Source organism: Salvia splendens, chromosome 6 (genome assembly GCF_004379255.2).
Source record: "Salvia splendens isolate huo1 chromosome 6, SspV2, whole genome shotgun sequence".
NCBI classification, from domain to species: domain Eukaryota; kingdom Viridiplantae; phylum Streptophyta; class Magnoliopsida; order Lamiales; family Lamiaceae; genus Salvia; species Salvia splendens.
In genome coordinates, this window is record NC_056037.1 from 17795436 (window position 1) to 17821565 (window position 26130).

The window sequence follows — 26130 nt, forward strand, 5'->3', positions numbered from 1 at the left end:
GCTGTTTCATCTCATTGCTTGACAACTGTGTGAAATGTTATTGCAGCACTATCCCGCCATCCCTGAGCCCCCTTTTTCTTTATTCTTTCTCTTACACTTATTTTGGCATGTATGTGCGTGTGAGAAAAGAGTGTGGGCGACCCAATTAAATCCACCCATTTCTTCCTCCGCGATTTTAAATTGTGGATTCATTCTACAGCATTTTCCTACCTGTCCAGATTCGGACGAACCCTAATTTTCACCGCGCCTGATGCAAATGCAGTGGCGAATTTTCTTATTTTGAGCTGATTTTCAGCTCGACGCGCCTCCGCGAGCTGGAATTTTGCTTGGCTGTGTTTATTTATGATCTTGGGGGATTGCATTTGTGTGCTCTGATTAGGGAAGTCGGAATCCTGAGGTGATGAACCCTAATTTTCACCGCGCCTGATGCAAATGCATAGGTGAATTCTCTTGTTTTGAGCTGATTTATAGCGCGACACGAGCTGGAAATTTTCCCAGCTTTGTTTATTTATGGTTTTGGGGGATTGCATTTGTGTGCTCTGATTAGGGAAGTCGGAATCCTGAGGTGAGACTTACTGGTTTTTTCCTTCTTTATGTGGTGCCATTTTGGTAGTTTTTTCTTAAAATTATCTTCGTTTTGTGTTTTTGTTTGTTTGATCTGATGGTTGATTGCGCTAGTGTATGCATGGAAAGCCGCTTGTTTTTTCCCTATAAGATAAAAGGGGGGAATTAGTGTTAATTAGCTTAAGAAGGTAAGCATTTCATGTTTTGGCAGTTCAGTTTTGCCGTTGTAAATTGGATTGTCTTCCCTGAATTCTTTAAATTTTTTAAATAAATGATCTTATATTTGAAATATTTGCGGTGGTGATGATGATTTTATTGGTGATTGGTTACTTTAGGATAAGAATCGAAGCACATTGTACAGTACATTGATGCGAGGGTCCTTCGAGTGCTAGAAAGTTTGTCACGGGTTCAAGCTTTCATTTCTAGCAGATTAGTTAAGCAGGTAGTTAGACATATATAAACACCGACCAGATACAGAAACCCAATAAGTATCATGATCTCTTCGGGGAGACAATGATTATGATTTGTAGCAAAGTGATTCTCTTGAGTCATAAAGTTCTCTGTTGTATAGTGGGATTGTGAGGATTTATGTTGGTTCCCCATTGGCAGCAGTCCGTCTAATTACTTTCGTATGCTGATTTAATTTTTCTGTCTGTATGGATAGGTTTTAGAATTTTCCACTTTTGTGATTTAACTAATCTCAATGAATAAGAAAATAGTACTGTCTTCTTTTCTTTTTATATAAATTTTTTACTCTGACTGTTCACATCCTCCACATTTTCTGATATTTTCAAAATTTTCCTATATAGCAAGAAAGATTCAATTTTTTTATGAAGTTATCAGTGTTGTTCAACATTCTTAGTTTGGTTAAATGTTAAGAGAGTTAATGTAATCTTGCAGTTAAGCAGCAGTTATTTATCTCCAAATAGCTATTTACTGGAGATAAGTATGATAGACAAGATGATGGTTGATTCCGCAACAATGTTATTCAGCAGAGAATTCGAGGATTTGCATGATGATGGTTTTGATGGATCTACAGATGAGCAAAAAATTTTCAGTGAGATCTTCTTCGGAAGCGATGGTAGTAGGAAGAAAGAATATATGGTTTCTGAGACTACTATCGTACATTGCGACTGTATTAAAGGAACAGATATGTCTCTTTGCTCAAACAGTGGAAAGTCATCATTAACCTGTCATAATGATTATGCAGAAGAGGAATTTTCTGGAAAATGTCCTTTGGAAGATTTATTATCAATGAAAAGTAACCATGAGGTGAAATCATCCGTTGAAGATCATCCATATGTGAAACGAGATTTGGGGGATACATTGTGCACTCCAGCTCCCTCAGAAAGAGTGGTTTCAGGCATATCTCTAGACAGCTCTATTTCTGCACGTGGCACAACATATAGTGTAGTCGAATCATCTGGTCAGGGTGTTACATCTGGTAGTTATCAGCTGAAGCTTTTTCCCCATCAAAGCAAAGTATTTGGAATTAGTGGTAGAGGTAGCTGTAAAAATAGGGTATCTAGCTTAGATCAAAGTGATCAGAAGGAAGCTGCAAATAGAACTGTTACTTCTCCTATTTCTCAAGAGAGCTATGCAAGCAGGCTCCTAGCTACCGATCCATCTACATCTGTTGCAATCAGAATTGGTACTCATCGATTTACTAAGCCTAAATGGAAGGATGCCTGCTTTTTGCAACTAGATGAAGATGAATTAGCTATGCCAAAGGACATAAAAAATGATCCTCGTCCCCTTCTTCGGTATCACATCTATCGTTTGCTTAGAGCAGCAGGATGGCTGATTGGGAGGCGTAGAAGGAACAGTAAATATAATGGGATTGGAGAATACGTCTATAAGTCTCCAGGAGGGAGACCGATTCGTGAATTTCATAGAGCTTGGAATATGTGTGGCGAGAGTCTATTGGCTGTTGCCAATTCGTGTGTTCAGACAAGTGATTGTATTCAGTGGGCTGATATGACTGAGTTGTGGGCTGATTTATCTTGTATAATACAACAAATTGACGATAAACTAAATATTTTAGAAGATACTTCTGCTATGGCTCATTTGTGGTGCCTTCTGGATCCTTTTGCGAATGTAGTTTTCATTGAGAAGACAATTCGTTTGCTGAAAGAAGGAATTACAGTAAAAGCAAATAGAAGTTCGGTAATTGCATCAGATGCCGGGTCCGTTGCCAAATACCGGAAAATCACCACATCAGAAAGAAGTTGTGTTGACCCAGTGCCCCTTCTTGATTATGATGAGAGTAATCAGAGTGATGTTGGTCTCTTTGATGTTCCAATAAGTTCTGGACAACTTCAATCACTTGAAGAGTTTGAGACTGTTTTCCCTCACCAAGATTGCAATGCAAGTTCCCCAGTGCTTGACCAAATAATAGATAAGGAAGAAGTTGTTTTTCGCCAAGTGAGAAAGAGTCACAAAAAATCTAGAAAACTATCTGAAATGAAACTGAATGGTTCTCTCTTAAGAGGTCAGCCTACGGATGAAATAAATAGTGTCCGATGTGGATCTAAGAAATCAAAAGCTTGTCACCTTAATGACAATGATCTCCTAATTTCTGCCATTATGAAAACTAAATTATGTCGAACCCCAAACAAATGGTCCACGCGAAAGTCTAAACCTCTGAAGAAACGCAAGACCCGCAAAGGCAGCTGCAGATTGCTGCCAAGGAGCCTCAAGAAGGATGCAAAGCATATTCTAGAAGGAAAGTGGTCTGCTGTTGGATCAAGAACAGTGTTATCATGGTTAATTTTCTCTGGTGTTGTTTCATTAAATGAGATAATCCAGTACAGGAATCTAAAAGATGATACCGTGATAAAAGATGGTCTAGTTACCAGGGATGGGATATTATGCAAATGTTGTGACATGATGTTTTCCATCTCAAAGTTCAAGATTCATGCTGGTTTCAGGTCAAATCGCCCTTGTGCCAATCTCTTCATGGAGTCTGGTAAGCCATTCACCTTATGCCAGCTCGAGGCATGGTCAGCTGAATACAAGGCAAGAAAAGTAGCTCCTCAAACGGAGCAAGTTGATGAGCTGGATCAAAATGATGACAGCTGTGGGCGCTGTGGTGATGTTGGTGAATTAATATGTTGCGATAACTGTCCATCAGCATTCCATCAGGCATGCTTGTTTGAACAGGTTTGTTTGCTTTTAATGACAATGTCTTAATACAATGAATATTGTCTTATTTATTTTAAATTTCTATAAATGTCATGTTTTGTTTCTTACGGACTGTGAAAATGTGCGATATTTTATTTCAGTAGTAATAATAAAATTTCATTTGTTTTTTGGAACTCAAAACATAAGTACTTCCATAATTGAAATGATTAGGTACAATTTCAGTAGTGATAATAAATTTTCAGTTGTTTTTTGGAACTCAAACATAAGTACTTCCATAACTTAAATGGTTAGGTACTGTCAAGCATCTTTAATGCCAAGTATCTTAGGTAATATAATTCCATATATATATAGATCTCTTTTTTCCAGGCCGTGAATGCAATTTCGATCCTTCATTATTTGAATATTTGGTCATATATTTTGCATTGACATTTTTTTGTTGACTTTTCTCTTCAATTAGCTATCATTTGAATTGAAATGGAACGTGAACTTTCATATCATCATGGTTTCCAGCCATGGAATTCAGGATTTGGCCTCTTATAAAATAAAATTAGTATTAAAAAGTAAACATATTGTCATGTAAATTTGTTGAGAACAAATGATGCATGCAATCTTTGAAATTGTTGGAGCTCTAGAGCTTTGCATTACTGGCATGCTTTAGGAGTCCTTTAGAAGTGTTATACCGATGACCTTTAGGATTTTCTCTCTTACCTGCTTAACTTCTTATTACTATCTCCTTGTAATATACTAGTACTTCTTAATTCCTCCCGATATGATGGCTTAGAAGAGCTCAACGTTGTGATGGGTGTCAATCTGCCAAAATAACCTTTCTACTCTTAAAATGATTATTGTTATTATGATCGTTGCACGCATAAATTAAAATGTGTATGAGCAAGAATTTTTAAATGCAACTTAGTTTAAAAGAGAAAAAACTTCGAACCAAGACTAAACAATGGATACACAAATTCAATAGTTAAAAAATGCCCTGGTTAAAGGAAGTTTTCACCCGGATCAGTCAATCAATTGTTGATGCAAAGATAACTCATTTGATGTGAATTGGTTTTATTGTCCAACGGCCTCTAAACAACAAAAAATCCAAGTCTTTTACGTATTGGGTTATCTGAGATTGATTGTCTATTATCTTGGTGCGGATTAGATAATTTGACGAGGTGATGAAATTATGTTAATTGCCACTTCATGAAATCTAACAGGCAATTGCATATTTCAAGCTTTAATTGGCTATAAATATAATAGGACTATCACATATTGACCAGGTACTTAAAACCATAGAATAATCGATACACATTAAATACAAGAAATTGATAAATGTCTAAGAATCATACAAGAATTGGAAAAACTACTAGATTTCCCACTGCGGTGAATAGACATCTCATAAATCCGTATAAATGGCAAAAAGAAATAGTTCCTAATTAATTCTTAAAATTCTTCTAGGCTTGTTTTTTCTATTTTCCTTGCTAGATATATTTTGAAAATGGATATTCCTTCAGCCTTTATTATCAACTAACACCCAAAGCCCAATGTATCTATCTTCTTCCAATCAACCATAACAATTGATTCTCCAATTATGATTCACATGACCCTGCTTTTAGCCCTAACTGTCCAACTTTGGAAGATATAAAAAAATATTGAAAAATGGGTTGATTAAGCGTTATAAAAATACAATAAATATTTGGGCAATTGATGATGAAATAAGCCAAAATGATGCATCGTGCTGTTTATTTCCTGAGATGTTTTTCTTTTTGGTTCATAGATATTTCAGTCATGCAAATTCTATCCCTCATTTTATAAGCATACCTCTTGGTTGTATAATTTGTCATCATTCTGCATAAGGAACTTCATTTATCCTTCTTTTGTGTGCTTGTTGTGCTAATGTAACTTACAATATAAACATGAGTAAGCTGACTGCTGCGCATTTCTTCAGGAGCTGCCTGAAGGAAATTGGTATTGTCCCCAATGTCGATGCCAAATTTGTACAGATGTAGTCAGAAATAAAGAATCTTCACAACTCCATGGGGATCTTAATTGCATTCAGTGTGAAGATAAATGTAATTTTCGTTGGATCTTGTGGGTTGTTTCTTTATAGATTAGCCTATGCAGATTTACTCAATGATGTTGTTGATATCCATCATTCAGCATAAACAAATTTGGAACTTCTTTAAATTGGCGGCTGTAGTTGCTGACACCTGTTTTTTTTTTCTTTTGCATTTCTTGATCTTTGGTTTGGAAGAGATTGCAATTATATGCTTGTTGGAATAGGTTTGTATATATGGTTATTTGTATAACACTTATGGGCTTTCCTAGTAGGACTCTTTTGTATATATAGGTGCATTGATCAGTTAATGAAAATACCGAAAAACTTTTTCACCGTAATGTTTCTACCTCTTTATCACATGTCTTTTGGTTGATCTGTTTCAATATGTACTTTTGTTTTTCTATTCGACTTCAGTTCAATTCTGAGAACATAATAGCTTAATGCTTCCAAACAGATCATGAAACTTGCATGAAGAGGAACGGTATTGAAATTGGATTGGTCTCAGACAACTGGTTTTGTGGAGATGGCTGTAGCCAGGTAAAAATATCTTCATTTAAATCATAGTCTGATGGTGGGTGGACATTGTGTTTGGAGTGAAGCTAGTAATAATAATTGATACTTTTTGCTTCACGAACAACAAATTGAGAATAACTAGACTATATGAAGGAGCCACTAGGTCGTATGGCCTGTAGACATATCAGACATGGTTTCTTTGTAACCAAGTATATTTTCATCCTCCTCATACTTTCCAATTCCATTAACATTAAACATTCACTTGGAAATCTCTTCAGAATTGCTGTAATAAAAACTAATTATTGTTAGCTATGAATGCATTCTATATGTGTCATTTTTTGACAGCCTGTTGAAATATCCATGCCTTATTTCTGGCTGAAGTTATCATAATTTTTAGCGTAAGATCGTATAGCATTTGTAAAGAAATTGAAAGTGTATTTAATGTACTTGAACTCTGACCCTGCTTGCTCAGACTATGTTTACCAAAGAAAGAAGCAAAGTTTTATATGGTACATCACTAATCCTGTTTTGATTGCTCAATGCAGGTCTACAATGGTCTCCAGTCACGTGTTGGGTTGGAAAATCTTCTCTCTGATGGCTTCTCTTGGACGCTTCTGCGATGCATTCCCAGTGACCAAAAGGTTCATTCTGCACAGCAAGTTATGGCTTTGAGGGCAGAATGCAACTCAAAGTTGGCTGTTGCAATCACGATCATGGAGGAATGCTTTCTCCCCATGGTGGATATAAAAACAGGGATTGACATGATACCTCAAGTAATATACAACTGGGGGTAAGCTCTAATATGGCCATGCACCCATCATCTGCAATCACACATTTTGTTTTGCTTTTTGTCCAGTTATCTGCACCTGCCTTAGCCACTCCTCTGGTATATAACTAGATTCGAGAATCTCATAATATTACAAGTGAACTGAAGAGTGAAGATAAATGAGTTTAATTATGTTACTATTATTGGTCCATCACTGCTACTATTACATCACGAGATGTTCTCAAAATTTTGTAGCACGTGCTATTTAAGATCTGTATCCTTAAACTAATTAGATCAGGCTGTCATGCTATAATGCACTGTAACCATTATTTTAGGTTGTTCTAGGTAATCTCAGACCTTAAAGATATCATCTTTGGGTGGTGCTCTTCCTTGAGTAAAAACATATACTCCCTCTGCTTCGTCCCACAAAATTAGTCCCCCTTCCATTTTCATATGGATTAAAAACTGTAGTATTTAATTTTCTTTGAAAATGTAATTTATATATGTTTGTTATATTTTCCCCTTATTTACTATTCCACACAACATTTTCATAAACAATGAGTAAGGTCATTTCAGTAAAAGCAAGTTTTAACGTGGACATGCCGAAAAAGAATCAGGGACTAGGTTGATGGGATGGAGGAAGTATTATCATTGAAGTTCAAACTGAAAACTATGACTTCTTCTTTCAGATCACAATTTGCACGTCTTAACTACAGCGGCTTCTTTACTGTGGTTTTGGAGAAAGATGATGCTGTCCTGTGTGTAGCATCCATCAGGTAAAACTCTCTGACTTCTTTGGTTCTGGCATTTTCCCACCTGAAATTTTAGCTTGGAGTGATTTTGACTGTATTTTAGGAATTTAGACTGTTCGGCAATGGTTATTCATGCAGCAGCAAAAATGATCTATTTCTCGGTCATCATTCCATTATGTGCTACTCCTTTGGAAACATAGTCTATTTCAATTACGTTTCTCATTCCCACTGACGTTAAACTATGGGATACCGATCGTATTTACATTAAATATTAGGTCCTGGGAAATTTGTCCATCTTTATCTTTAGGATATTTTATGTTTATCTTTATTTCCCTTAATGTTTATCTTTAGTAGATTTGATTTAACTTCTTGTAATATTAGGAGTCTTTGTAATTCTCTATGAATACCTCCTTGAGGATTAAAGAGAGGTATCCAAGAGATCATTATTTTGTCCGGCAAGTGCCGTAGTTAGGATTTTGTTCCTTTCTTGTTTAGGGTTCATCACTTCTTTTCTTTATCAATTTCTGTATCCATGGTTCAATATGTTTCAGTCAAACGCATTCGGTGCTTCCATCTTTCACTCCGTATCACTATGTCAACTTCCTGTATTTTGAGACAGCAGCTGCTGTTAGTTGCCTATACATGAATCCATTGCAATGCTTACACATTGATGAACTTCAACTTTTACGTTGTGTTTCAGTGCGATTCTTATTTCCATTCTGACGAAGTGAAACCAATATATACAAGCACCTAAAATATATGGCAAATGTAATTAGTAAAAGTATCTTGAGAATCTAAAACCTTCTTCCTTTCTGTCCCATCGTCAAATAAAAAAGATCAACCGTTGCATGATCAATTTGAATTCTTTCAGAAAGTGGATGCTCTAGAACATACCATTCCTGTTGTAGACATCGCTTTGGCTCCTGTGCTATCAGAGTTATAAAACAGTCATTTCCATATATTGTCTGCTCAATTAAGGGGGAAAATAATGCCATTTTTGATATTGTTTAGAACTCATCTTTGATACTTTGCTAATCATGCACTGATTAATATAGTTCTATTTTGTTTTTTACACTATGATCACAATTGCTATCTTGGACAACCATGGTGTAGAATCCATGGGGTGAAGGTTGCAGAACTGCCTCTAATTGCCACTTGCAGCAGATACCGTCGACAAGGATTGTGCCGCCGCCTAATCAATGCTATTGAAGAGGTAAGTTGGTGTATTCCACATTATTCTCAATGAAGTCCCCCACTAACTCAGACTTATATACCCAGCACTCAGCAGAGTTAACACACCTTGTGCACTCCAAAATCTTCATTTAGCACCTTGACTCGAACAAACATAGACTAACTGGACTCAATTTTGGGATTTAGATGCTAAAATCTTTGAAGGTTGAGAAGCTTGTAATATCTGCTATCCCCGATTTGGTGGATACTTGGACCCTGGGGTTTGGCTTCGAGCGTGTGGAAGAGGAAGAGATGCAAAGTCTCAGTAAAACCAACCTTATGGTGTTTCCTGGAGCAGTGTGGCTGAAGAAGATGTTGTATGACAACCACAGCACGGATGAAAGAAACGGTGAGTTATACTTCATCAAGTTCTCTAGAGTATTTTATCTGTCATTTGCTACGGGTAGTGCTAAAATGCAAATTCTATATATTGTACAAACTCCAAACTATGATCTGGATCATTAGAAAATGTCAAATTACAGCTACAAAAAATGTCAACACAACATCAACCGTTGACACTGCGTTGACATTTTTTGTTGCTGTTATTTTGTTGATATTTTCTAACTGTCCAGATTATAGTTTAGTGTTTGTACAATATTTAGAATTTGCGTTTGATTACATCCCCATCTGCAATTTGATTTCTCATTAATACAAATCAGGATCATGCGATGATTTGGATTCCATCGACGTGGGAGCTCATGAAAGCGGACCAAATGCAGAACAAGAACCTTCTGTTGATAGCTTTGCTACTATAGAAGACTGCGACACCACATCAGAGGCCTTGCAGTTTTGCAAGGGAAACATTCTAGACATTCTGCAGAATCCACTCTATTTCAAGCATCAAGATTCAAAGCCACCGGGCCATAATTCTCTTGTCGAAGGAACCAGCGATGAGGCTGGACCTAATCAGGAGACAGAGCGCTGCATCTTGCCCAATCAACCTTCGAGGCTCGATGAACTGGGTCATGAGCAGCAGCAACCAGATCACAACTCATGCCCTGAAGATGCGAATTCTGGATGGAGGCAGAAGCCGGTGGCTTTTCTTGATGAGTTGTCGTCGAGTAGCATTTTGGGTAATCCAGTTTTGAGAGTTTCGGCTGAGGATCCGGTGACCGTGCCGCCGGGTGGTAAAATAGATGTAGGTTTTGGGACAGAAGCTGAGGGAATTCATTCAGTTAGACAAAATATTGTCTTTTTGTAAAAAAAAGTAGTGCAGTAGAGGTTATCAAAGCAAAAAAAAGCCTATGAGTATTAAATTTTTTAAAAAATGGAATCTCCAAACAGTCAATTTCCTGGATTTATACTTTGTCGAGGCAAATCACTCGAATTCCTGTTCTGCATCACATTTCTGTTGCATATTTTCATTTGGAATCGGAAAATCCACTTAGATCTGACGTGGAAATACATGTATATTGCTACAAAACCTAATAATTTCGTATCTGATATTGGTTACTACTTTCCATAAAGTTTGAAAGTGGTCTTATAAATTACTCTCCTTTCCATCCTTTCCAAGGAAGAAGATGAGCTCTTCTTAGTACGGCACGAGATTTTATACTCCCTCCGTCCCCTAATAGGAGTCGCTCTTTGACCAGGCACGAATTTTAAGAAATATAGAGAAAAGTTGGTTGAAAAAGTTAGTGGAATGTGGGGCCTACTACCATTTATGGTAAAAATGAAGAGTGACTCTTGGGGGACGACCCAAAATGGAAATTAGCGACTCTTATTCGGGGACGGAGGGAGTATAATTTTATTTTGTGTGTTGGGTGGGGAGAATAAATTAAGCGGGAGGGAATAAAGTAGAGATAAATAAGTTTCTATTTTTAATAATGAATTATCTTAGATGAGACAAATTAAAAAAGAAAGTGGATCATCCTCGGTGAAACGGAAGGAGTATAAACTTTATGATTGGCGCCAATTTCCCATCAGACAGACGTACAAGACATATTTATCATGTTAGAAACGTCAAATTCAAGGATTAGAGCATCGAAACGACATCAATTCATGCATAATAACATAGATTTCTCGGCTAGTCACGTGAGAACAAAATTTGCCAAAATTTTTTTTATTTGGAATTAGCCCAAAGTTTATATGATTTTTACAACCAATATTCCATTTGGCTTTTGATTCGAGTAATTTACCTCATTAATCGGTCTATTGCGAAATATTTACGTTTTATCTTAAGTCGCTATTGAGTGAATGTGATTTTTACGTTTTATCTAAAGTCGCTCAACTTTTGAAAACGGTCTTGTCTTCTCTTCTCTTCTCTTCACTTCACTGCAATTTGCCATTTCCCTGAGTTTGTGATCCCAATTCACAGATCAGGGAAATCAGCAACTCAATCAACAAAATTCCACCATCAAAAACCCTCCCAAAACCTCCAACACACACAAATTCCCCTTCACTAGCTTCACCTTCGACCTCCAAAATGCCGTCGTCTCCCAAGGCATTCTACGCGCGCCCGTCTTCCAACCCCCGCAGATCGACGCTCGTCATCGTTCTCTGTCTGCTTCTCGGCCTCTCCACCGTTTTCGGAATTTACGGGATAATGCAATCGGTCCGGAGCAGTGGATGCGGCGATGTTAAGCCACTGTCAGTCTCTGTGGCGTGGGATAAATCTTCCTCCGCCGATAGCTCCCCACCTCAAAAGCGTCACAAGGTGATGGGATTCGTCGGTGTTCAAACCGGCTTCGGATCGGCGGGCCGGCGCCGGGCTCTGCGCCAGACCTGGTTTCCGTCTAATCACCAGGGGCTTCGACGGTATTGACTCTCATTCCTTTCTGTTTTTATCTTCGATTTGCATTTTTTCCTCTGCAATTGAATTCTTGGTGTTATGGATGAAGATCGGATCTGAGTAATTTTTAGCCAATTCTATGCAAATGTGGTGGAAGATATTAATCAACTCTGTTTTAGGGATTGATAAACCCTAATTGGATCTGAGTAATTTTTATGCATGAAGATCGGATCTGAGTAATTTTTAGCCAATTCTATGCAAATGTGGTGGAAGATGACTAATCAACTCTGTTTTAGGGATTGATAAACCCTAATTGGGATTGCCATTGGTGGAGAACACTCTGATTTTTCCTATTGAGAGTTGTTTGTCTTTATTTTAAGTATAAAATGATTGTTTTGTTACTCACTTGGGATTTAATGGTAGGTTAGAAGAAAGCACCGGTTTGGTTTTCAGATTTATTATTGGTAGAACCAATGATAGAGGGAGGATGTCAGCACTTAAGGAGGAGGTGACCAAGTATGATGATTTCTTGTTGATAGATATTGAAGAGGAGTACAGTAAGCTCCCGTACAAAACGTTAGTTCCGACTTGTTACAATGAATTTTGAGCTGGTCGACTGTATGATTGATCTGATTTGTCTTTATTTTTACAGTTTGGCTTTCTTCAAAGCTGCTTATGCTCTTTATGACTCTGATTTTTATGTCAAGGCTGACGATGACATATATTTACGACCAGGTGAGTAGTTTCAGGAAGCTGGGATAGACATTTCAACTCTTGACTTGGTGTAGACAAGTTCAACTATAGCTTTTGCTTTTCACGCAGATCGTCTTTCCTTGCTCCTAGCTAAAGAGCGGTCCCATTCACAAACATACCTCGGTTGCATGAAGAAGGGTCCTGTGTTTACTGATCCAAAGTTAAAATGGTTTGTTATATATTCCTTTTTTTGAATTAATATGAAATTTTTATTATCAGTTGCTCTTTTGATCTGAATGCTGCTCTTCTTAATAGTATTATAATACTGTTTCGTTGTTACTAATAGTAATGTATTGTGTTATTCAGAATATAATGCCCATACTAGCCTAGTTCTTTGGTTAAGTATCATAGTTAAATTTGATGAAGCTGCGTAGAGAAGAATATGAAAGTTGAACAACTATTGATTATTGAAGTGGCGTATCACTATGTGAATGTTCACTAACAACTATTGTTGTAAATAAGTTGGTGTGTTATGATAGAGATCAAGCTAATGATCTCCATTATCTCTTGAGATTATTTTCATTATTATGGAGATTGTTGAAAGATTACAATTGATAGAGATCAAGCTAATGATCTCCATTATCTCTTGAGATTATTTTCATTATTATGGAGATTGTTGAAAGATTACTTTAAATGTTGAGGATTTGTTTCATTGTTTATCTATAGGTTGATCCCTATAAATAGCTCCTCTTTAGAATAGCTAGATATCTCGGAAAATAGTGTATTAGGACGGTATCAACTGTAGGCCTCTTCGGAGGATTATCTTGGCCTCTTTGGAGGATTGTTCTTCTTTTATATTTATTGAATCCCAGTTATTGTTTTACTTCCGCCTTTCACTCCATATCAATTTGGTGCGGTGAACGTGGATCGCATCATGGTGAACACTCAGAGCACTGAAGAACGTCTTAACAGATTGGAGAAGGCGGTTGCGAACATCAAAGTGCAAATGAGCACATTCGAAGCCCGGATCTCTAACTGTATCAATGATGCCTTGGCACCATTCTTGCAGGATCTGCAGTCTCGTGGCTTCATTCGGGAGCGCAGGCAATAGATCGCATTCACTTTAGATGATCAACCTTTATCTCACACCAACAATACCAAGTCCCACAACTTCAACACTGAGCCAACGCCGTCCCTACTTCCTCTTGCACCTAATCCGCCCCCAACCAGCCCCCTTGTGCAGGAGATACAACCAGTCCAGCAACCAGTGACTCTCCCACGTTTGGATGCACCATCCATCCCTGCAAATCAACATCTCCATAAGTTGCCCATCACCCAACCTAATGTTGCACTTTCACCATCCATTTCACAATCAAAACTGCTTGCACTCTCTCCGCTCTTCACTGTACGTCCAGTTGGGGCTGGCCATCTCTCTTCACTCATGTTTTCCTCTCCCAATTCCACATGTGCATTCAGTGAAGCTAGTTGTAGGCGTATGACAACCAAACATCTTGAGTATGAATGGCTACTTGCAAGCCCAACAACAAGGATATCCAAGCAATGCATTAATGTTGTTGGTCGTTCTCTATTGTTTGGCAATCTGGATTCTCTTCGAAAGCACGAGTACGAGCCTCCACCGATCAAAGCAATGTGTTTATGTTTCAACTCCAGCCTTGTGGGCAAGGCTGTTTTGACAGCGAGACAATTGATAGAGATCAAGCTAATGATCTCCATTATCTCTTGAGATTATTTTCATTATTATGGAGATTGTTGAAGATTACAATTGATAGGGATCAAGCTAATGATCTCCATTATCTCTTGAGATTATTTTCATTATTGTGGAGATTGTTGAAAGGTTACTTTAAATGTTGAGGATTTGTTTCTTTGTTTATCTATAGGTTGATCCTTATAAATAGCTCCTCTTTAGAAGAGCTAGATATCTCGGAAAATAAAGTGTATTAGGACGGTATCAACCGTAGGCCTCTTCGGAGGATTATCTTGGCCTCTTTGGAGGATTGTTCTTCTTTTATATCTCAGAGCACTGAAGAACGTCTTGACAGATTGGAGAAGGCGGTCGCGAACATCAAAGTGCAAATGAGCACATTCGAAGCCTGGATCTCTAACTGTATCAATGATGCCTTGGCACCATTCTTGCAGGATCTGCAGTCTCGTGGCTTCATTCGGGAGCGCAGGCAACAGATCGCATTCACTTTAGATGATCAACCTTTATCTCACACCAACAATACCAAGTCCCACAACTTCAACACTGAGCCAACGCCGCCCCTACTTCCTCTTGCACCTAATCCTCCCCCAACCAGCCCCCTTGTGCAGGAGATACCACCAGTGACTCTCCCATGTTTGGATGCACCATCCATCCCTGCAAATCAGCATCTCCATAAGTTGCCCATCACCCAACCTAATGTTGCACTTTCACCTTCCATTTCACAATCAAAACTGCTTGCACTCTCTCCGCCCCTCACTGTACATCTAGTTGGGGCTGGCCATCTCTCTTCGCTCATGTTTTCCTCTCCCAATTCCACATGTGAATTCATTGAAGCTAGTTGTTGGTGTACCTTTGTGATGCATATGACTACCAAACATCTTGAGTATGAATGGTTACTTGCAAGCCCAACAACAAGGATACCCAAGCAATGCATTAATGTTGTTGGTCATTTTCTCTTGTTCGGCAATGTGGATTCTTTTCGAAAGCACGAGTACGAGCCTCCACCGATCAAAGCAATGTGTTTATGTTTCAACTCCAGCCTTGTGGGCAAGGCTGTTTTGACAGCGAGGCAATTGATAGAGATCAAGCTAATGATCTCCATTATCTCTTGAGATTATTTTCATTATTATGGAGATTGTTGAAAGATTACAATTGATAGAGATCAAGCTAATGATCTCCATTATCTCTTGAGATTATTTTCATTATTATGGAGATTGTTGAAAGATTACTTTAAATGTTGAGGATTTATTTCATTGTTTATCTATAGGTTGATCCCTATAAATAGCTTCTCTTTAGAAAAGCTAGATATCTCGGAAAATAAAGTGTATTAGGACGGTATCAACCGTAGGCCTCTTCGGAGGATTATCTTTGCCTCTTTGGAGGATTGTTCTTCTTTTATATTTATTGAATCCCAGTTCTTGTTTTACTTCCGCCTTTCACTCCATATCAGTTATGTCCGTTCCCCCAATTTCTGAGTCTTCTAGCTAAAGTGTCCCTTTTACCTATGAAGTTAATAATAAATAATAGTACATAGTATTTCATTATTTTTGTGTTTTTTAACTCCAGTGGTGATTATTAAGTTTTCCTGTTAGTATGACTTTCCTCTGAGTACAAAGACATATTCCTCTATGAATTGAAATCTTAATGAGGTTGGCTACATGTAAATCATAAAAGTCAGAGAATAAGCATGAGGGCTGGTGAAGGAAAAAATCCAGTGTTATTAATAGCGTATGGCGGCTTATGGCGGTCGGTCAAAAAACCGGCATAGGGATATGGCGGTCGGCATGGCGGTATTATGGCGTAAATGGCGGTCGATAAATTAACAAATAAATAAAATATAATACATAACATAAGATGCAAAAAAATTAGAATAGTTATAGGAAAATTAGAAAATTAAATGGTGGAAGACAATAATTATGGAGACGCTTTCATCAAGTAGAATAGTTATAGGAAAAGAGAGAGAATTATACAGTGGAATTAATCCATGCATCGAGTAGACCAGTTATAAGAAAAGAGAGAGAATTAAATAATGGAATTAATACAAACTGAGCATCCACAATAGTGGTTTAGTGCCCGCCCTAGCCACAGGCTAGCGGCTAGGGCAGGCGTCTAGTCCACTATTGCAATCGGCTAACGGTAAGGACGAGCGCGGAGCGGACGAGAGGTTGGGCATGGACTAACCGGCTAGCCGATCGCTGGCCGCCTAGTTTGCGGCAAGCAATAGGCTACCTGATTTATTTATTTATTTATATTTTTTTATTTATACTCTATATTTACAACTCATTCCAATTCATTTTTTTAATATTTGATAAACACCAATAATTAAAATGAATTAAATTGTATTTGTCAATTTATTTGTTGGGCTAGGGCATTGGCTAGGCTATTGTTAGCCTATTGCTAGGCTGTTACTTGGCTAGGACAGTGGCTAGGCTGTAGGAAGGGCATGATGATGTGGCAGGAAGAGTTTTTGGTTAGACTATGCTAGTCTGATGCTATTGTGGATGGTCCAAGTAGTAGTACATAAAAATTTTCAGTTATCTTGAATCGTGAATGAAAATCTAGAATCCGGAGCCTTGTGCGTGTGGAGACTGGAGAGACGATAACTTGGATTGACAGCAACGGTTATGGTTTTGAAGCCAGAAACTCCCATAAACCCTATAAATAGACTGTTTATAATGGCCAATGGGCTAGGTTACATGTCACGTGGGCCGGGTAAGTGGGGTAAGTGGGGTCGTTTTACAAGGCAAAAAGGCATCTCGACCGCCATGAAAGCCATATCCTGCCACGGCGCTTCGCGAATGGCGGCCGCCATTCAAAAAAGGGAGTAAACTGCCATATCACATGGTGGCGGTGGCGTTGAACCTAGAAACTGCCACCGCCATCCGCCACGGCGCCGCCATCTCCGCTTTTTAATAACATTGAAAAAATCTCAGTGTGTCAGTGATATGGAACTTTGCTAAGGAATACTCCTATTATTTACACATCCAAAGTCGCTATGCCTTTGTTGTGGACCTCGAATGGATTTGTATTTATACGACAGATTTACTTTTTTCACTACACTCGTAACATAGTTTTAAGGAAATAATTATAACTTTTTCACTGTCAATATGATTAGTTTGATCTCTTTGGTTTTACAGGTATGAACCTCTCGGGCATTTGCTTGGGCGGGAGTACTTTCTTCATGCTTATGGTCCAATTTATGCCCTTTCTGCAGATGTTGTTGCAAGCTTGGTTGCATTAAGAAATGACAGGTTAGTGCATTTCCAATTAATTTTCATTAATACTTTTTTTTTTCAGATAAGCTTCTAAATATTTAGTGATTAATGTCAAGGGGAGTGATCAATTGCTAACTCATTATTTAATTGCTAACTACAACTAATTTAAGACCATAGGATTTTAGAAATCTTGTGGTTTACAATTTGCCATGTGTAATTTCGTTTTTCATTTTTTAAGATTAAAAAGATAATAGCAACTATCAAATTTAAGGTTTAGAAACACAATGTCAATACAGTGTATGAAATATGTCAACACAAAGATATGACAATGTCAATACAATTTCATATTGACATATTACAAGCATTGTATTGACATATTATGTGGTGTGTATTGATATAAAGCTGTTAACGAAATTTATGAATATTTCCGAAAATTTTATCAAATTTTGACATCGAAACATATGCATGTTGGATTTCGTTGGAATCCTTATAAAGTTATCTTTAATTTGGTATATGTTATGCGGAAAAATAATTTAAATCGAGATAGTTATATGCATTTAAAGTTTTGGGATATTTTTCAAAAGTTAGTTATAACTAATTTGTTGTTAATTGACATTAATACCCTAATTGATTTTTTTTGTACATGATATTGATATTCAAGGTTGAATGATCTTGGCCTTTAATTTAAAAATCTAATGGCTATCATTTAGTTGTAGTTAGCAATTTAAAGATGAGTTAGCAATATAACACACCCCTTAATGTCAAAATATTTTCCATGTTTTCCTTTCTAGCATCTCTTTTACATGTAGCCGTAAGGATGGTTACGTGGTGTAGTGTGGCTTGCGAGATACGGGTATTGGAATAACAGAATTCACTTATAATCAAAAGGAAATTTGCTTAAAATTGTTGGTACTAGATGATTATCAACTACAGTACATTTTTGGATTTACCATGTTGTTTCATGTCTTGTCTCACTATAGTGGTTATTATACATCAGCCGTGTTGAGTTGAATCACTGAGTCTTAGTCCAGCAATTGAAGCCTACTTTGTCTTTTATATGTGGAGTTCATATATTAATTTGCTTTAGTTAATCCTTGTATGCCACAAAAGTTGACGTACACAAATTTATATGTGATTACAGTTTCCGAATGTTTAGCAATGAGGATGTGACCATCGGTTCGTGGATGCTTGCAATGAATGTCAATCATGAGGACAGTAAGCTACTATGCCAGGCAGAGTGCTCTGCCTCATCTATTGCGGTATGGGACATTCCCAAATGTTCAGGTGTGTACATTTTGCTACCTTCTCTTGAGTTCAATTACCCAGCTTTAGAGCTTCTTATTATGATTGTTGATGGTTTTGCTGATCATGCATCACATTTTACTTGCTCTTACGAGCACGTGCATTCTTGTTTATGGCCGTGATTCCTGTGTATAGGGCTGTGCAATCCTGAGAAGAAGATGTTGGAACTCCACAAGCTAGAGACTTGTTCAAAGAGTGCAACCCTCCCATCCGATGAAGACGAAGAGTGATGGATGCCCCCACATCCAAAGAGAGCTGTACCGATATAGCTTCTGGGCCGTTGATGAAAGATGACACAGGATTTTTAGTTTGTTAGAAGATGTAGGTGGTGGTGCCCAAAGCTTACAATTCTTGTATCATACTTCACTCTTTCTATGAAATACTACAGATTTTCTGGTAAAAAATCATCACTTTTTTCGTTTTTCACAAAGCTGAAACATACATAGTTCAAAGAGAAAAAATATGTGGCACATCAACAATCGAGAGGACAAACATCAACAATCGAGAGGACAAACTTACAAGATAAACTGCGTTTGCGTTCGCCTCAACTTTGTAACTCCATCCATGATCATATCTTATACTCCTTTCATCCGCTATCAATAATCTTAGTAATGGACCGACCACTTGTTTAATGCAATCTTAGTAAAATATTATAGCGAAAAATGAAATTCACCTCGTTAGAGATGAAGAAAAATTACTCTGCTACTTATAAAGTAAAGGTTATTTTTTATGGACCACTACAAAAAAAAAGTTGGATAGTAACGGAAATTAGTGACGGCGGCTGCTAGCTCAACAATTAGTGACAGAAAATGACTGAAAACATCAGTCGCTAAATAGTGACAGAATATTCCGTCACTAAAGCGGAGCAGTTGTCTATATTTTCGGTCATTTGGTGGGATTAATAGATATAGTGACGGACAAATCCGTCACTAATATTTTTTTATTGACAAGTTTTTTAATGACGGATCGGTCAAACTTACTATGTCACTAAAAAACTTGTCAATAAAAAATATTAGTGACGGATTTGTCCGTCACTAAAGGTATTAATCCCACCAAATGACGGAAAATATAGATGGCTGCTTCGCTTTAGTGACGGAATTATCTGTCACTATTTCGTGACTGACGCTTTTTCCGTCACTAGTTGTTAAGCTAGCAGCTGTCGTCACTATCTAGCGGTTTTTTTGTAGTGGACCGAGTCCGACTAAAGGGAACAACATATCTACTAGTTATTGACTCAACTTATTTTTAAGACAAGTATATCTGCAAGTGTACGAAGCTAATGTAGCAAACAGTAAGCAAGAGTATCGTATCCACGGAGACAATGAGTGTCAACCTAAGCACCACGAACCAACCTCAACTACTATCTAGATGAATCAGAAGGTTTTGTTTTTCTAAATCTACTTGAAAACAAAGTAAATACAATAATTAAAGCAATTGGGAATAACTTAGAGAACTAAAAGCAAATAAAAGGTAATGGACGTAGATCAAGAATGAGGCTCAACTATCCTATGCTCAACTAATTTCCAGACTATGCCACACAAAGGGTCTCAAGGGTTATTAAGATATCACTAAGGTAAAACTATATCTTCTCTCGAAGCATACAATTTGTAGATTGCTACCTAGAACCGAAGTCTCCTTCCTAGAACTAAGTCAACAACTCCTAATAGCTCCTAAGATGTTTAGCTTCATTCAAAGGCTCAAATCTCTCGATTATATTGGCAAAGACGTCAATTTTTTCTCTTTCAAATTAAATTACTCAGTTCTTGTAATAGAATCCACATGCATTTATAAGGTAATCAATCAAATAAATGTATAAGCACAGAAGAAATCAAAATAACCACATGAGCCAAGGCATAGAAAACGGAAATCAATTAAACATAAGGATCATTGTATCTCTCCCGTAGAACTCTACCGAAGATTTAGCTACTCATGTTCCTCACAAAAGTCAAAGAAACATTAAAAAACATTGTTTGAACAAGAATAAACTAAAGTATGAACTCCTAGAATTGGATTGGGCGAATTGGAGGCCTCGTCTTCAATCTTGCGATGAATACTCGTCGTCTGCTCGTTCTTCTCTTCTTTCTAGGTGAAAAACTGGTATTTTGAGAGTGGGGGCGTGTAGAATGGTGTTGGGAGGCGTTTCCTAGGCATATATATACCTAGGGTTGCCTTTGGGCGCGAAATAAACTGACGGTCGAAGCTGGCAAGTCGCCAGGTTGGTTGTGCATCGAAGCTAGTGAGTCCCCAGCTGCCTACAGCGTTTTTCGTGCGTTACTGGCGGATCGCTAGGTTCGTTTGCACGCGAACCCGACGGGTCGCCAGCTACGTCACTGCTCTACGCAGTCTTTGTAAAACGGCTATAACTTCTTCTACCTACCTCCGATTGAGACATTTAAGATGTCCACGTGAAGCTCTTTCGAAGTCGAAGAGAATGGTATGCGTTATGGATTGATTGAACTTCGAATTCTCCAGAAAAACTGTCTCGAACCAAAGTTGTTGCACATCCACACATTTTGTACATTTTTCTACACATTCTTCATAAAATGGTCAAAACACCAACATAATAGAGAAGTAGGTATAAACACGCCTAATAATAAATAAAATATGATTAAATTAATACAAAACTACCCTATAAAACCATGCAAAATCCAAGTGTATCAGTTATCATTCAAGCTTCTGTGGCATAACTATTTTTATCTTTTTAATTTATCTGAAACCTATAATATTAAGAAGAATATTTTTTATCTGATAGAATTTTTCATTAAATTTCATCAAGTGAAAACTTATACTTATCTCATTTAACGAGGGACCATAGTTATGTTATACTCCCTCTGTCCCGGATTAGGATTTCATTTAGTTATGACACGAGTTTTATGAAATGTAAAGAAAAGTGAGTAGAATAAGTTAGTGGAAGAGTTTCACTTATATATAAGTAGTTATATAGCAATAAAATGTGAGTGTAATAAGTTGATTAAATGTGAGACATACTTACCATTTATGGTAAAAGTAAAATACGACTCTTATTATGGGACGGGTCAAAATGACAAAATAAGACTCTTATTGTGGGCAGGGGGAGTAGATACTCTATTTTGGCAAATTTATTAGTTCACCAAGTAAAGTAGTTACAGAATATGGAATTTACGATTGACCTGAATTAGTTAATTGCATTAACTTCGTATACATCAAGCACCCTGTGTTCATATGCATATGCCCTACATGTGAACACGGTAATTTTCAATAAATTCACAAAATGCTCATTTAAAAAAAATGGAAAATTTCAATTTGACAAATTGCCAAGGTATAGTTGAGATCAATTGCTTATATAAGGATCGATATTTCAATTTGTAATTGGTTACCACTTTCTATTTTTGGTTAAATTTTTATTATTTTTTTTATCCACCCATCTTGCAACATGCCCTACATGATTATGTATGCTTTTTAATTAGTCTTAGCGATGTGATTACTTTTTTGAAAATTGCGATGCAAATATTTGGAAAGAGATCGATTAATAAAGAACTTAAAACTTAATTTTCTCCATTAATCATATTTCCTAGAACTAAAAAGTTCAGAAAATAAATGCTTAAGTATCATCTAATCATAAACACTGCAAATCACTTACAACTTCTAAATAATGTTGATATACAATGAGAGATGATTCGCTCAAACACTAAATGGGATTATTGTCAAAATAAACAATGTTAATCAGCCATGTTGCTCGGATTCAGGTTTATTCTATCGGATTGTCAACTATTCGGCTACGAGTCATTTAGGTTATAGACATTGAGTCATAAATTGTCAACCTTAACCCAAAACATTCAGGTTCGAACTTGGTTCGGGCTCGAAAATTTTTAGAATTTTTTATATTTTTATTGCTAATATTATATCTATGATGAACGGATATTATATACAAATGAATATTATTTCAATTCGAAACTAATATAGTACGAGTATGTAACTAAAAGAATACTTTTTCCTAAATAATTACTATAATTTTCTAAACTTCATATATGTTTTTAATAATAAATGTTATAGTGAAAAAAAATTAATGAGTATTAACTTTCATTTAATGAATCAAAATTATATTTTTATGTGCATTTAAAAATAAATATTTTACTAAATTTTGGAAGGTTTTATAAAAGCAATGGAAGTTGAAAAGTAAATAACAATAATTAACTCATTTTGGGTCTTATTGGGCCAGGTTAATTTCGAGTGAGTCAATCCTATCGTGTTGCGGTCTATTTGATGTAGTGTCATTCAAATTCTAGAGAAGATGATAATTAGAAGTTAGAGTTTTGATCTTCCAAAATTATAGACGAAATAATGTTAAAAAGTTAGGATTCTGGAATTATACAATTTTAAGGTTGAATATGCAGCTTTGCGGTGTTTGTTTGTTATCTCTTCTCTCCGCTTGTTGTGCTTTTGTCGTTGATGTTGTTTGTGGGGCGCTTTTGGTTATGGGCTCTTTTTTAGTTTTTTGGCTGTTTGGGCGGGTTTGCTAGCTTTTTGGCCGTTGACGTGTTTTGTTGGTGGTCTGTCGAGTAGCTTTGAGTGTTGTTGTTTGACGCTTCTTTTGTTTGGAAGTGTTGTACATTGGGCTTGCTTGCTTGCCAGTTTTTGGCATGAGCGTTTTGATATATCAAAAAAATATTTATAGGGCTTATTTTCTGGATTTGGGCCACAGGAGACCTGGATAAAATATCATCCACCAAATATCATAGTACTCATAGTCTTTATTCATATGAGGATAAAATCCATCAATATAATAAAATACAAAAAACATAAAATCTTCTGCACCCATATATTATATTTAAAGTAAATTATTTTATTTATCAGAAACAAAATAAACTAGCTAAAATTTGTTAACAAATAGGAATATTATGCATTCCCCAAAAAGATTGGATAATACCATATTTTGTTACATTATTTAATGTTTTATTAAATTATTTGAGCCTACTAATTTTCTTTAATTAATGTGGCATGAACTTTTCGATGACGTAATTTAGGATTGCTGATATTAGTAGAGAATGTTTTGTATGAATTCATAGAAGATCAAACGTTATGACAAAGAATTTATAGGATATTTTTTCCAGTATTATTGTACTATTTCAATAGAGCTAAAGAAGGATATAATTTATCATTGGCGATGTTAGCTTTTATACGATAAATACTAAAAAGATAATACTATTGGACCACCTCAGGTGTTCTGATGAAAGTTATTATTTTGCAGTAAATAGTAAGAATGTGAAATAATATTACTCCATTGAATTAATTTAATTAAATGATTGGCCCATTCATCCCCCACCTATATTCTTGTTGTTTCGGCAACTCAATTCATTTTTTTTTCACAAATAAGTACTATTAATATCACTTCTAATTAACTTGTGATTTGGATTTAATTTGATTTGCATATAAATACGACCTCACCAAAATGCATGTGTTGTCCATAACACTCTAACTTAGAACGCATTCATTAAAAAATAGTACTAACTATTTATTCTTATAAAATATCTCTAAAATAGAGGGATGGTCAAGGACGTGCATATATTAATATAAGCACATAATTGTCAAATAAAATAAATGAAAATTTCCGAGTCAGTTTGATACGAGCCATTGAGAATTTGGGATGATTCAAAATTTAATACCTAGCGATTAAGCATAATTTTTTAAGACAAAAATTGTCCTAAAAATTAAAATTTAAATGCATATATGATTATATTAAAAAATAATGATTGATATTTATTGAATATAAATTAGGGCATAATACTCACTCGAAAATACTCCTTAAGTAACATTTCGATATTTAATACCCTCACCGTCCCACAAGAATATGCACTCTTTCATTTTAGTCCGTCCCACAGGAATATACATTTTCTAATTTTAGAAAGTCTTTTTTTCTCTCTAATAAGGTGGGACTCATTCTTCACTACCAATACTTTAATTACCTTTTTCTCTCTACATCTCTCTTACTTTACCTATTTTACATTAAAACCAGTGTCGTCCTCAAAGTGCATATTCTTTGGGGCCGGAGAGAGTACGTACTTCCCTTCCAACCAAGATATGCCCCAGTGGTGCCACCTAATTTTAGTAAAGTGTTTTGAATATTGTCTCTATTCTGAAAAATAGTGTTAACAATAAGAGGGAATATTTTTTTTGGTCCACAAACTTTGTCAAAGTATCATTTTAGGTATGTGAACTTTGAAAATATCATTCTAGGTTCGCCAACTATGAGTTAATATCATTCTAAGTACATTTTTATTATTTCCAAGTTTTTCTGGACGAAAATACCCTCAATACCTTGAAGGGTATATATTTTTAATAAACTTATCATATACTCATATTTTTTATAAATATCTTTACTATATATTTTTTATGAATTTCTAAATATAATTGAACCTTCAATATTATCACTTAATTTTGTTACAGGCAAGAAATGTTCCTTATTCAACTTATAATTAAAGAATTTCAAAATATTTGTAAGATATGTATACTCATAAAATTAATGTTCCAGTCAATAGACGATACTTGAATACTGATATATTGATATTATTTTTAAATAATATATTAATATTCAAGTATCGTCTATTGACTGTGACATTAGTTTTACGAGTATACATATCTTAAAAATATTTTGAAATTCTTTAATTATAAAAAGTTGAATAAGGAACATTTCTTGCATGTTACAAAATTAAGTGATAATATTGAAGGCCAAATTATATTTAGAAAATTCGTTAAAAAATATGAGTATGTGATAAATTAATTAAAAATATATATCCTTCAAGGTATCGAGGGTATTTTCGTCCATAAAAACTTTGAAATAGTGAAAAAGTACTTCGAATGATAATAACTCATAGTTGACGGATCTCAAATGATATTTTCAAAGTTCACAGACCTAAAATGATATTTTGACAAAGTTCGTGGACCAAAAAAGATGTTCCCTCTAACAATAATAAAAGTGTATTGCTGGTTAATAAATAAGAGAATTATGTGATAAAAATAGTGAATAAGTTAAATACAGTATATTAATGGTACTAATCTATTGTCAAATTAGTTAATACTCTATTCATCAATAAAAATTAATCACATACATAAATCATACTCCATCTGTTCCACTATAAGTGATCAACTTTCCATTTTGAGTTATCCCATCACAAGTGATCAATTCCATTTTTTAACAAAAAACAAAACTTTAACTCGCTCTTACTTTATTCTCTATTTCTTACTTTGTTCTCTCTTTATCTCTCCTACTTTTTCCTCTATCATACTTTATTATTTTCATTTTAACTCAATATATATCATTTTCTTAAATCTTGTGCACAAAAGAAAGCCATCACTCGTGATTGGACGGAAGGAGTACAAGCATTAATGCACAATTAATTAAGTGTGGAAAATAGAGAAAAAGTGGTAATAAAATTTCCTTAAACAGAGGTAACTCTAATTTTGAGGTACA

At 35.9% G+C, this 26130-nt stretch overlaps 2 protein-coding genes across 3 annotated transcripts; both read left to right on the top strand.

Moving 5' to 3' along the window:
• On the top strand, nucleotides 1-10316 carry LOC121807218 (increased DNA methylation 1-like). 2 transcript variants are annotated; one of them, XM_042207434.1, is made up of 9 exons: nucleotides 1-565; nucleotides 1465-3726; nucleotides 5648-5771; nucleotides 6213-6295; nucleotides 6817-7061; nucleotides 7727-7813; nucleotides 8903-9002; nucleotides 9167-9368; nucleotides 9679-10316. In XM_042207434.1, exons 2-9 carry the CDS (start codon nucleotides 1513-1515, stop codon nucleotides 10218-10220), a joined length of 3597 nt encoding a protein of 1198 aa, XP_042063368.1. In that variant the 5' UTR covers nucleotides 1-565; nucleotides 1465-1512; the 3' UTR covers nucleotides 10221-10316. The 2 variants fall into 2 exon arrangements, with proteins under 2 accessions (XP_042063368.1, XP_042063369.1); XM_042207435.1 differs by having other exon boundaries at nucleotides 1-397.
• A 952-nt stretch (nucleotides 10317-11268) lies between these two features.
• LOC121806293 (probable beta-1,3-galactosyltransferase 13) lies at nucleotides 11269-19097 on the top strand. The gene is made up of 7 exons (XM_042206284.1): nucleotides 11269-11776; nucleotides 12174-12326; nucleotides 12403-12485; nucleotides 12573-12672; nucleotides 17304-17417; nucleotides 18523-18665; nucleotides 18819-19097. Exons 1-7 carry the CDS (start codon nucleotides 11445-11447, stop codon nucleotides 18911-18913), a joined length of 1020 nt encoding a protein of 339 aa, XP_042062218.1. The 5' UTR covers nucleotides 11269-11444; the 3' UTR covers nucleotides 18914-19097.
• Nucleotides 19098-26130: the final 7033 nt, after the last annotated feature.

What these genes read in the sequence shown, in the direction of transcription:
- LOC121807218 (XM_042207434.1), top strand. Translation starts at nt 1,513, where the DNA reads ATGATAGACAAGATGATGGTTGATTCCGCAACAATGTTATTCAGCAGA. An exon ending in AGGCATGCTTGTTTGAACAG is followed by an intron (nt 3,727 to 5,647) that starts GTTTGTTTGCTT and finishes GCATTTCTTCAG; the next exon opens with GAGCTGCCTGAAGGAAATTG. An exon ending in TAATCAATGCTATTGAAGAG is followed by an intron (nt 9,003 to 9,166) that starts GTAAGTTGGTGT and finishes TTTGGGATTTAG; the next exon opens with ATGCTAAAATCTTTGAAGGT.
- LOC121806293 (XM_042206284.1), top strand. Translation starts at nt 11,445, where the DNA reads ATGCCGTCGTCTCCCAAGGCATTCTACGCGCGCCCGTCTTCCAACCCC. An exon ending in AATCACCAGGGGCTTCGACG is followed by an intron (nt 11,777 to 12,173) that starts GTATTGACTCTC and finishes ATTTAATGGTAG; the next exon opens with GTTAGAAGAAAGCACCGGTT. An exon ending in GTTGCATTAAGAAATGACAG is followed by an intron (nt 17,418 to 18,522) that starts GTTAGTGCATTT and finishes ATGTGATTACAG; the next exon opens with TTTCCGAATGTTTAGCAATG.